At 37.8% G+C, this 13,802-nt stretch overlaps 1 protein-coding gene across 2 annotated transcripts in view; it reads right to left on the reverse strand.

Annotated features, from left to right (window-relative positions):
• Window positions 1–13,802, reverse strand: part of LOC150108046 (uncharacterized) — a 342,334-nt gene that overhangs the window by 257,566 nt on the left and 70,966 nt on the right. For both annotated transcript variants that reach the window (XM_090390587.1, XM_090390586.1), the window contains exons 3-4: window positions 5,949–6,010; window positions 739–849 (exon numbers count right to left, since the gene is read on the reverse strand). In XM_090390587.1, coding sequence (XP_090246713.1) covers window positions 739–849; window positions 5,949–6,010 — 173 coding nt within the window. The remainder of the gene's footprint in view (window positions 1–738; window positions 850–5,948; window positions 6,011–13,802) is intronic.

Here is a 13,802-nt window from a genome sequence, read left to right on the forward strand (position 1 = left end):
ATGCCACTCTGTAAGTTATACAGTTCACAGGAGTGAAATGGAAGGAAGAGAGAGAGAGAGAGAGAGAGAGAGAGAGAGAGTGTTAAAAATACATTCTTTTTAGATGGAGAGTGGAATGTACTGCCAGTGTGTTATGAATGCAGCAAGTGTGAAAATGTTTAAAAGTAAAATGTTAGTGGATGACTTCTTCCCATGAATCTTTCATAGAGATCTGTTAACAATAATAATAATAATGATAGTAATATTTCTTTTTCATGTGAACAAACAGTCTGAAATTAGCATTTCTTCTTCATCATAACTAATACTTCAGCAAAATATAATAAATATCTTTTGGTGTAAACTGCCTCATAAATATGAGACAGTTTACACCAAAACTTATTGAGTCAGTTATAATGAACATTACATTGAAGTTGTTACAGTCAGTATATGGGAAGCTGCCATTTAAAGTACATTAAAATAACTTTTAAATTAATTTAAAATCTCATCCTCTCATAAATCTTACAAAATAACTAATATGGTAATCCCTCAATTATCCAATCATGTTGGGAAATAAGTTTGCCAGTCAGATCATTCAGTTAACTAAAGATAAGTTACATGGTGCTGTACAATAAATCAGTTGATATGCTAACATATTGAAGGGTTGTTTAACTGAGAGTTTTGATATTTGAAGGTTGAATAATGGAGAATTGGGAAATCACTGTAAACAGTTGTATCACAAAGGATGTAAACACAACTTACAATTTTTTGAGGATCATCATGACCAGCATTAAATTTTCTTCCTAGTTTTTCTTCTAAAAAATACATTCGCAACTTTAAATTAAAGTTCTCCTTTTCCAGGTCAGCTATGTGCTAAAAAAAAAAGGAAAAAAAAACATGCATGTATATGAAATATAATGTGCAATTTTCTATACTACACTGTATTTATAAAAACTCAAATCTTTACAGTTATTGAAAGTTTCATTAATATACCATTATGATCCCCTAAAAAAATCTCTTATATTAAAAATGCCATAGTGCAATTGGAAGAACAATGGTACATTGTGCCCTTTGATTGGAAAAGGCCTGAGTTAAATTTTCGTTCTGATGGGATAAATCTTTAACGGTTTTTTCTATTGAAGGTGAGTTAGCCAATCTCATACGAAGGTAGGAGGGTTTTTTCTCCCAGAAACGCAGGTTTTTCATCCTGCATACAGACAAATCAGCCTTTAGGACACATGCAATTTAGAGACAAAAAATACTAGTGGTGGTGAGCAATAGATGGCGTTGGTGTAGATGATGGAAACAGAGAGTTGTAGAGTAGGTGCCTCCCTCGATGAGTCTCTGGACTCCTTGGAGGTGTCACGAAATAATAATATTTAATAATAATGCTTGACCAATGAAACAATGCACAGTTGTACAGATCTTGAAATGGATACCATTAGAAAAATAATGTGCAAAAATAGTTTCCTCATTCTGCAATAATCAGATCCTATCTAGGATTTACTTACTTTCAGATCTACTTAGCACGTTTAAGATTATAAATGGTTCCAAAACATGAACCTGACAGGGGCTGAAAGATTTTAAGTGTTTTTTTTTTTTTTTTTTTTTTTTTGAAGGTGACGAGCATAGTAAAGAAAGAAAAGGTACAGTATGATAAGAAATTGCCTGGTCAAGCCAAGGTAAATTCAATGGAATTCTTCCACTATTTGGAAAGCAAGAGAGAGAGAGAGATTTATGGCAGGTTGACACTGGTGAATAGTCATTACAGCAGAGTGACCAGGATATAGTGGAATTATTGAATGAGCATTTATCAGCATGTATCATGCTGATGTAAATGATGCCATGCAATATACAGAAGGGAGACAATTATTAGGAGAACTGGAAGTAAAGAATCAGAGGTGTGTATCAGGTGTTGATTGGATTAGATATTAATAAGGCTGTGGAAATGGAGGACATATCACCATGTATTCTTAAGGAATGTGCACAACTGTTAGCTATCCCCTTGACCTGGTTATTTAATGAAAGTCTTGCAATAGGTAAGGTTCCTAAGGAGTGGAAAGAAGGCAAAATACTACCACTCTTCAAGCATGGTTTTAGGACAGAAGCTGCCAATTATAGACCAGTCTGTATAACTGCTGTTGTAATCAAGGTGTTGGAGAGAATGGTTAGGAATAGAATACAAGATTGGGTTGATGAACATAATATTCTTTATGATGGTCAGCAGGGATTTGTGATGGGTAGGTTTTGTTTTAGTAATTTACTTGCATTTTATAAGGTGACAAGTGTGTTAGATAAGGGAGAATCATATACAGTGATATTCTTGGACTTGGAAAAATGTTCCACATGATAAGTTGGTGTATAAGCTGCAGAGGGTGGGAATAGTAAATTGGTTGGACTGATCGGAGATTGGCTCTTTGAATGATGCCAGCAAGTTGTGTGTGATGGAGCAGTGTCTCAAAAAAGGAGGGTAACTAGTGGCATGCCCCAGGGTTCTGTTCTTGGACCCCTGCTGTTTAACTTGTTTGTAAATGATATAGCATGTGGACTGACTAAGGATCTTTATTTGTTTGCTGATGATTCAAGGTTGGGGAGAATTATAAGTAGCACTGCTGAAGTTAATTCTCTTCAGGAAGATATGAATAGACTTTTGACTTGAACAAAGGAGTGGGGATTGTAGTTTTAATATTAGTAAGTGCAAGGTGTTACATTTTGGAATAGAAATATAAGGCTGTATGTTGTATTGATGGTGCTGTACTGCAGGAAATGGATGAGAATCAATCTTTTAGAGTGATGGTTGACAGTAGACTGAAGTTTAGAGGGCATATTGCAAGTGTTGCAAAGACTGCACATCATAGTCGTGCTATGATAAGAAGTATTAAGATAACATGAAAGGATAAGGAGATAGCTGTGCCACTGTATATATACACTTGGACTATTGTGCTAAGATTTGGTTGCCTGGTTTTCAATGTGATGTGAAAACATTGGAGAGGATCCAGAGAAGAGTGACTAAGACAATATCAGAACTATGGAATGTTGGCTATGGAGAAAGATTGAAGACATGTGGATTGCAATTATAAAAAGAGCCAAAGGCAAGGGGGGGGGAGAATCAGAGGCCATCCCTGGAAGTTATGTAAGAGTGTGATGAAGAGTGGTGTGAAGAATAGATTTTTCAGTGAATAAAATGCATTGCTTAAATGTGTTGTTAATGCGGGGAGTGTTATGGATTTTAAGATTCAATATGATAGATATGCTAAATGAACCTCCCATAATGAGTGTGCCAACTCCATGGAGAGTATGTAATAATAATAATAACATCCATTCAGAAGTTTATAGACCTCCATTATATCACTCCTGTTTGTCATGTCTACTAGTGAATGCAGTCCACATATTCTCGGTCTGTCATCATATCTACATTTCATTATTATTATTATTATTATTTAGGCCTCCAAGGAGTCAAAAGACTCATCACGGGAGGTCCTTAAACTCATTGACCGTTCTCGCTCTCACCACTCTATCAGGCAATGCATTCCATGGTTCAACCACTCTCCACACAAAGAAACCACTCCTCACCCTCTTGCTCACAGTTTCCTTTCGCAACTTCCAGGGATGGCCCCTTGTCATCACTCCTTTCCACTGTTCAACCAAGGGAAAGAACTCATCAGTGTCAACTCTATAACCACCTCTCAACAGTTTAAAAGTCTCAATCATATGACCTCTCCTTCTTCTATTCACCAACCTCTGCAGTCCACATTCCCTCAGATGATCCTCATAACTAACATTGTACAGTTACTGAAACTGTCTTTGTTATCTGCCTTTGTACCCTTTCCACAGGGTACAAAGGCAGATAACTTCCCTAATTTATCCCCCTCAAATCCTGGGAACCAAATCAGAGAACAGTAGTCGAAGGGTTTGATCAGGGTCTTATACAATGGAATGATAACTCTTTTATCTCTGCAAGTCAGCGTTCTTCTCATTATTGCAGCAATCCTCTGTGTTACCTTCACCACCTTTGCAACATGTCCCCTGAATTTCAAGTTTCTATCAATCATCAACCTGAGATCTCTTATCTCCCCTACTTACTCCAGTATAGCTCCTCCAATAGAGTAGGCAGCATCCCATCGACCTGTCCCAAACCTCAAGACCTTACATTTTGCTGCATTAAACTGACCCCCATTCATTTGCCCATCTGTCTAGCTTATTCAAATCCTCTTGCAGGACTACCACATCCGCACCATTACTTATAACCCTTCCCAGCTTCGCATCATCCACAAACAACTGAATATCCCCCTGCAATCCACTGACAATGTCATTGATATAAAGGTTAAACAATATAGGTCCCGGTACTGAGTCCTGTGGGACCCCACTTGTAACCCTCTGCCTCGTTGAAACTGCTTCACCATACACAACTCTCTGATACCTATCAGACAGCCAATCCTGAATCCAGTTGACCAACCTGACATCCAAACCTATGTGCTACAACTTAAATTGCAGCTTATCATGTGGAACCCTGTCAAATGCCTTCGCTAAATCCAAGAAAATGGCAGTATATGCCTTTCCCTCATCTACTGCTCTTGTGACTTTATTATAAAAGGCTAGCATATTACTAAAACAAGAGCACCCCCTTCACAAATTTATGTTGACTCTCACAGATAACATTACCCTCATCTGCCCAGTGTTGTATACGGTCCCTAACTAATTGCTCTTCATAATCCCAGTATCATCTTTGTTATTTTTCTTTATAGCCTTTCCACTGCTTCTCTTTCCCCTCAAAATCCAGAAGATCAAATCTGTGCACAGTGATTTAGGTGAAGTCATATCAAGGCCTCATAAAGAGGCAAAATGATCTACTTATTCTTAAATGTTGATGTTAGTTTTAATATTGCAATTATCCTCTGAGTTATTATTATTATTAATAAGTAACACCTCCAGGGAGGCCAAAGACTCAGCAAAGGAGGATGCCTACTCTATAACTCTTCACCAACTATAACTAACCACAACTACACAATGCCATCTACCGCCGACCACCACTAGTACTTCCACAGATAATCACAAACATCAATGCCCATGATAAATTTAGTTTTTTTTCATCAATGCCCATAGTGGGATTCAAACCCGCAGCCTTTTGGCTGGAGAGCAAATATGCTAACCACTCAGCCAACCAGGCTGAGTGGTTGGCATATCTGCAATATTTTTATATATTTATATATGCAATTTTTGCTACATAGCCTTTAAACTTCCAATTCCTATATCATTATAACTCCAAGATCACTAGCCTCATCAGTTTCTCAAAGCATAATCATACCAATATATAAATGTCATTGGATATCTCATAATGCCAAAGTGTATAACTTTAAACTTATTAACACTGAATTTATAACTATTATCATTTGCCCACACTTCCAGCATGTCCTGTTCAAATCATTCTGTAAGTGTTGTATCTCTGACTGAAATTAAAATATGCTCTCATGGACTCTCCTTTCATAAAAAAATATATATATATAAAATAAAAAATAAATAAAAAAATTTCATCTGTTGTATTGAACAACATACATTTCAAAGAAGTTTAAGAATTTTTACAAAGTGGAGATTCATCTCTCATAACCTGCACAATATGAAAGCACTCCAAAAGATAGAGAGCATATTTTCAAGAAACCTTATATTTCACAAAAGAACCTAATATTTGCCATTATGCTAATAAAACAATTTTTTTGTGTTAAAAAAAAAAAAATATATATATATATATATATATATATGACATTAATGACACTAAGTTGTATAGTGGTTAAATGTACTGGAAAATACCGGCCTTTATACATTAACATAGATAAGCTAATATATATACCTTGCATAACAGTTCCGAATACTGTATTATACTTGTTTAAAACTAAGCATGTGCTATATGAAGAAAAAGAAACCATAAAGAGCCCATTACTTATGCAATGGGTCCCTAAATAATAAAAATAGCTTACCTTGTCATATTCCTTCAATGTCAGAAGCTTAACAGGAGAACCAAGATCAATGCTCTGGTTACCTACAAAGTATGCAGAATGATGATATCTAAAACTCTCTGTTTATTACTTAAATAAATTAAAATGCATGTATTAGTATTATTTCTAGACCTCCACAAAATAAAAAAACTTAACATAAGCGGCTGAATGCTCACAGACTAGAATACACATCATACCTTGCCTTGAAAACATTCAACACTAAAGTATTCACCACCCACTCAGGTAACACAATTTACTCATTCACCACTCCTTATGTGGTGAATGAGTGTATGAAAAGTCTTCTTCCCTTACTAACATAATATACAGTTTCAAGGGATGACCTCTTGTTCTCCATATCACTTCTCATCTGAGCTCTGCAAAGCATATTTCCTTAATCTCTCATTGTACTCAACATTTCAGAATCTTGAGATAGGGATAGTTCAGAAGCAAGTGACTAAGACTAATATTTCCTTATCATATAGATATCTGTGTATAATTCCAGGTGTAACCTGATCAGGCTTATTGGGTGAAACCATTACTTTTTTTTTATCTCTATTTGTCTGTCTTTCTCATTAGAGCAATAATTTTTGGAAACATTAATAGAACAGAACCTTGCAGTACTCTACTTGTCGCTTTTCTATTTTGTTCCATCCCTGTAACCAGACTACCAACTGATATCCGCCATCCTACTTAATTTCAGTGATTTTTCATGTGGTATTCTATCAAATGCCTTTGCAAAATACAGAAAAAAAAATCACTGTATCTCCCCTCTGCCACTTGTCATCACCATATTATAAATTGTAACTATATTTCTGAAACAAGGCCACATCTTAACAAACCCATGAGAGATGTCTGTTCACATTAATCCAAGTTTGTAATCTATTTCAAACCAGCCACTCTGCCAAATTCTTACCATCACATTTAATGTGCAAATTGGCCTATAATTTGACACCAATAATTTGGATTCTTCCTTATGCCTTGGCACTATATTTCTCTCCTTTCATTCTTCTTGGACTGTTCTTGTGCCCTGATTCTTGCTGAATAATGAATTAAAGGGAACTGCTGTGGTATATTCCTTTAATAATGGTCATGCAATATCTCATCCAGTCCCATAGCATTTGATAACACTGAGATTACTTAAAATATCACACACTTAACTTTCTTGAATTGCTGATATTTCTTCTTCTTTCCCAGTTATTCAATGTTGCTCCCAATTCCCAACTTGAAATACACTGAAAAATAATTACTGAATATTTCAACTGTAATTTCAGTACATGTGATTCATGTACCATCTCCAGAAACTAAAGTTAGTTCTCCATTTCATCCTTTCTTCTACTAGCCATATAACTACAGAATTATCTAGAATTTTGTTTTGCTGCCTGAGTGAATTGCCTTTCATATGTCAACTTCTCCTTCCTAACTACTCTCTTTACCTTATACTCTTCATGCTGCTAAGGAATGTGTTGTATTGTACTTTATATGTCCTCCTCCATAATATATTCCTCTACAGCACCTACATAATTCCATGATGCATCCATTTCACACCACTATTTATCCTTCCAACTCCAGGAATACATCGCCATCAGTAACTGATCTCCAACATCACCATCAGTAACTGATCTCGAACAAACTCCAAGGCATTAGATTTCTATCCCCCTTCAACTGATTATGCATGGTAAGTCATCAATTTCTTTCATTATTTGATCCAAGTCTGCTGCTCTGTAATTCTACTTATCTCTTTTCCATATTGTGCAATTCTCAGTGAAGATTGCACAGGCCTAGCTGCTCCCCATGTCTGAACTGCATAATCACTCTCACTGACTTGTGGTATCATAATGGCATCATCTGTTATCATCATACAAGACATTATTATTAAATCTAACACTCATATTCCATGTGTTGCCTCTATCACATGTTATGTAATGCAGTTATAATTAAACAATCCAAAGAATTCATTCTCCATATTCACACAACTTCTTTCCTGCTTCCATAGGTAAAATCACAAATTATCACTTCCTTTTCACTGACCATTCATTCACATTCTATAGCTAGAATCACTTCCCTTCACATTTAGTGGGAGGGGGAGTATTGCCTATAGACAATATCCCATTAATATCTAAAATTCTTACTCATGTCAATCTCACGCCAAATAGTGGTCCCCATGATGTGTGTGTGTGATAAAAGGTCCTCCCAGATGAGTCTTTGACTCCATGAGGTCTTGGGAAATAATAATAATAATAATAATAGCCTCAAAACCATTATCATTGCTTCCTTAAAGTTTCACTTGGTGGAAACACAACTCTTCTAAATCATCAGTAATATCACACCCCCTCTTTTATTCTCCTGTCTTCTCAAAATAAATAATGAGAAGGACGTTGACCTGCAGAGATAAAAGAGTTATCATCCCATTGTATAAGACCCTGATCAGACCACACTTAGACTATTGTTCTCGGATTTGGTCCCCATGATTTGAAGGGGATAAATTAACTGTGGAAAGGGTACAAAGGCATATAACAAAGACAGTTTCAGTAACTGTACAATGTTAGTTATGAGGATCGGCTGAGGGAATGTGGACTGCAGTGTTTGGTGAATAGAAGAAGGAGAGGTGATATGATTGAGACTTTTAAGCTGTTGAGAGGTGGTTACAAGGTTGACACTGGGAGTTCTTTTGCTTGGCTGAACAGCATAAAGGAGTGATGACAAGGGACCACTCCCTTGTCATCACTCCCTACGAAAGGAAACTGTGAGCAAGAGGATGAGGAGTGGTTTCTTTGCATGGAGGCTGGTTGAACCGTGGAATGCATTGCCTGATAGAGTGGTGAGAGCGAGAACAGTCAATGAGTTTAAGGAGTGGTATGATAAACTTTGTGTTTCCTAGGAGGGACCTCCCACGATGAGCCTTGATAGACTTTGTCTTTCCTAGGAAGAACCTCCTGTGATGAGTCTTTTGACTCCTTGGAGGCCTAAATAATAATAATAATAATAATAATAATAATAAATGCTATTCTATCATTTCTACTCCCATTAGTACTGTACTATATATCATCTTCTGTCAACCATATTTCAACAATGATTTGTAAACAAATTACTTCTAATAATGCCACAAATGTATAATATTCTATTCTCCCATCCACACATAAGGATTAATGTATTTTTAGTGCATTATCGGTGCATTTAAGATCATCTGTTGGGAGATGGAAACTAACAGGACAAAATATAAAATCAATTGCTTCTATATAAGAAAAGCAAAAAAGGATTACGAAAGAACATTGGCCATGCAGGCTAAAGAGAATCCTAAACAGTTTTTTAGATATGTAGCAAGTAAAAGGAAAAATGTACATGGCAGAATGATTTTAAAGAATGCCGATGGTAGGGAGGTAACTGAATCAGTTGATATAGTTGAGTTACTGAGTGAGCACTATGCAAGTATATATCATCCAGGTGGTGACATTGCAGAAACGAATAAACCAGTAGATTATATGGGAATTGTGGTGAATGAAGTGGAGGTGAGTAGTCCATTGCATAACCTCAATGTCAATACATCCGTGGGATTGGATGGTATACCAGCTCGTGTCGTACGAGAAGCAGCTAAAGAATTGTCAGTACCCTTGACCATTTTGTTTAATTTGAGTCTCGGGTCTGCGTTAGTCCTGAGGGGGTGTAAAGAGGGGAAAATAGTTCCACTGCATAAAGGTGGTTCCAAGACTGCTGTTGTAAATTACTGACCGATTAGCATACCAGGAATCATTGTCAAGGTCTTAGAGAAATTAGTCAAGAAAAGAATACAGGATTGGATAGATGAAAATGGGATACTGTATAGGGAACAACATGGTTTTGTGAAGGGTAGATCATGCCTCAGTAACTTGCTCACGTTTTATAACACAGTGACGGCTGAACTGGATAGGGGTAATGGGTTTACAGTGATACTACTGGACCTTGCCAAGGCCTTTGACAGGTTACCACATGGAACCCTAATCAGTAAACTGGAGCAGATGGGGATAGATATAGGGTTGGTGAGATGGATAGGAGGGTGGTTGAAGGAGAGATACCAGAGAGTGGTTTATGCAGGAGTGGAGTCTAAAAGACAGCTTGTGACTAGTGGTGTGTCGCAGGGCTCTGTTCTTGGACCACTGCTTTTCAATTTGTTCATCAATGATATAGGAAAGGATTTGAGAGGAAGTGTTCACTTGTTTGCTGATGATGCAAAGTTGGGTAGAGCAATTGTGAGTGCACAGGATGTCAAAATTTTACAGGATGATTCGGATAGTTTGGAGGACTGGGCTAGGAAAAATGGATGTCAATTTAATGTGGCAAAGTGTAAGGTTATGCACTTTGGGGTGAAAAGAATAGCAGCAGTATATCGCATTGGTGGAACCATACTCCAGGAGATTGATGAGGCCATGGATTTGGGAGTGTTGGTGGATAGGGAATTGAAGTTTAGGGGGCACATTGCAAAAGTGACTAAATCAGTTCATCAAATCACTTGGTTTCTGAAAAATACTTTAACATGCAGAGACAAACAAGTTGTTGTTCCTCTGTATCGAGCCTTGATAAGACCCCATCTGGACTACTGTGCCCAGTTATGGGCACCAGGGTTTCTTCGTGATGGGGAGGAAGTGGAGAGGATCCAGAGACAAGTGACCAAGATGATAGAAGGTCTGTGGAATGAACCTTATGAGAATAGGTTGAAGATTTGTGGGTTGCAGAGATTGGACGATAGGCGAAGGAGGGGTGATATGATTGAGACATTCAAATTACTGAAGGGTTTCTATAAGATTAATCCAGAAGATATTTTTGAAAATATGACTGGTGGTGGGAGGACTAGGGGCCATGCATGGAAGCTGGGCAAGAGTGTGGTTGACAAGGGAGTTAGAGCTAGGTTTTTTACTTGGAGAGTGGTGAATGAGTGGAATAAGCTTCCAGAGTCTGTTGTGGGTGTTATGACCGTGAATGAGTTCAAGGCAAGGTATGATAGATACTGTGTCAATGTCGAATAGTTGTTCTTGACATGATGTTAGGGCTTCCCTCGATGAGTCTGTCGACTCCTTGGAGTTTCCCGGAAACAATAATAATAATAATAATAATATGCTTGGGAGGGGGGGGGGGGGAAAGAAGGGAATAAAGGAAGATGTAAAAGATATTATTTATTATTATTATTATTATTATTAATATGTGACACCTCCAGGGAGTCCAAAGACTCATCGAGGGAGAATGTGCCAACACCATCGAACGATTGTCCCCTTCTAACTACTAACCGCGCTCAAACCTGCTTAACTTTTTGCGAGCCATTAGTAGCAGAGGCTCTACCAATCGACCAACCTTCATCAGCAAAATTGCTCAATAAGCATAGGATAAGTATTATCAGGAACTTCAACTATAGTGACATAAACATAAATTGGTAGGAGGTAAGGTCATATGGAGGAAGGAAATGGAATTTGTTACAAGCTAATTATTTGAATCAACATGTGATGGAGGGGGGGGGACTCTGGTTTTCAGAAGGCTGGATCTAGTGATGGCATCAGAGGATTTATCCATAACCAAGGTATCCACAATGTCTTGTCTCCAACTGGAAAGTGTGATCATATAGGGAGATTGACAAACATGTAAAATATTCATTTAAGAAGAGGATATAGGTATTCAAAGCAAGTGACTATGAAAAACATAAGTAGTTTGAAGCATCCAAGGCTTAACATTTGCAAGAGAGGGATGTATCAGTTCAGTTTGCCAAATGTAAGGTTGTGCATTTTGGAGTGAGTACATTGCAAGCAGAGTATTATATTAATGGGAATGTGCTTCAAGTGGTCACTGAAGCTAATGAATTGGAGATGATAGTGAACAGAGTGGACATTGCTCAGGTGATTAAGCTTTCACATTAGGTAGCTTCACTGCTGAAGAGAACCCTAACTTGTAGGAAGAAAGAAGTTATTCTACCACTTTATGAGAAAATTCACATCTAGAATGCACAGATGCCACCCAGTGGTAAGTAATGAAACTGTTCTCCAACCAACAAAACACGGGTTTGAATCGCACCATAGGCAAGCATGTTTGTTTGTCTATGTCTTTAGGTGGTAAATGAATTTTGTTGCCTGGTGTTATACAAACACTTTGCTTATTGTTGAAAAAGTTTGATCTCCGAAGCAAGATTTTTAGATTACCTAACACTTAGCCTGCCCACTATACGAATACTAAAGTGCTAGAGAATAACAGTCTTTCATGGGTGAAACTCGCATAAAAAAAAAAAAAAAAAAAAACATCTAGGTTCTATGGATAGGCAGGAGATAGTTGAAAAGATCTAGCAACAAGTAACCAAAACGATATGTGGCCTCCAGATTGAAGGGATGTTGTGTTCAAGTTTGATAAATGGATGAGAGAAGATATGTTAGAAGCATGTGGGTTGGTAAAGGGCCCTGCACTATAGATACAAATTTTGCAGCAAGACCAACTGATGCTTGGGAAAGCAAGGGTTATCCCTGGAAAGTGAGGAGGGTGTTGGTTAGAAAGCATGTTAGTTCTAGAATCTTCTCATAGCATATGATGACTGTGTGGAATGGGCTACCTTTGGGACATCTTCAGGAATACAATGTGAAAATTGAAATAACACATGCAAATACACACAAGAAACAATAAGTGGAAGAAATGAAATTAAGCTATATAGTCTTATGTAATTTAATTTGTCTGCTCGGTTAGCTTAGTGGCTTTGCGCTTCGCAACCATATGCCTGGGGAAGGAGTGTCCCAGGTTCGATTCCTGTCAAAGACATGGGGAACTTGAGGATCTTTCTCAGGCACAGCCAAGTTAGCCAGTCTTGGGGGCAGGTAGTAGGGTTTTTTCCGCCAGTTTATCTGGCGTTTTTCATCCCACAAGCAGGCAAACCGGCCCCGTGAACATACACTTCTACAACCAAAAAAATACCCTCCCCCCATATCGAAGACACTTTATTGATTTCTCAATAAAGTGTCTTCGATTTGAGATCTTCTCTCTGGTATCTCTTCCCTTCATGAATCCAGCCCATTCTAAAGAGAGATGAGTTTTCAAGTGATTATAATTATTATTCAGGCCTCCATGTAGTCAAGAGACTCATTGTGGGAGGACCTTCCTAGGAAGCACAAAGTCTATCATACCCACTCATTGACCGTTCTTGTTCTCACCACTCCATCAGGCAATGCATTCCAAGGTTTCAACCACCCTCCATGCCACTCCTCACCCTCTTGCTCACAGTTTCCTTTCGTAACTTCCAGGGATGGCCCCCTTGTCATCACTCCTTCCTGCTGCTCCACCAAGTGAAAACCTACCGTCGAGGAAAATTTGAACCATCGACCTATGGATTACTGAAATATCTTTACTACAGTCCACCACTCTGCCAACTGAGCTACCGGTGGAGACAAAATATATAGCAGTGGTGGGATTCGAACCCATGTCTCAATGAGACTGGTGCCTAAAACCAGCATCTTAGACCACTCAGCCACACTACCTCTTGATTATTAATTCCTTCTTTAATAATATTCCTAAGGAGTGGAAAGAAGACAAAATAATACCTCTCCACAAGCATGGTTCAAGAACAGAAGTTTCCAATTATAGATTACAGTCTATATATCTGCAGTTGTGATCAAAGTGATCACAACTGCAGGTTGGAAATTGGTTGGGAGAAATTGGTTAGAAATAGAATACAGGATTGGGTTGACAGACATAAGATTTCTTATGATGGTCAGCATGGGTTTGTGAAGCACAGGTCTTATTTTAGCAATCTGCTTAAGTTTTATGATAATTTGGCATAAGGGAGATTCATTGATTTTTTTTGGACTTTGCAAAGCCATTTGATAGATTACCACATGACCG

Source organism: Typopeltis vanoorti, chromosome 3 (genome assembly GCF_054136105.1).
Source record: "Typopeltis vanoorti isolate ZY-2024b chromosome 3, IOZ_Tvanoo_1.0, whole genome shotgun sequence".
Lineage (NCBI taxonomy): Eukaryota > Metazoa > Arthropoda > Arachnida > Uropygi > Thelyphonidae > Typopeltis > Typopeltis vanoorti.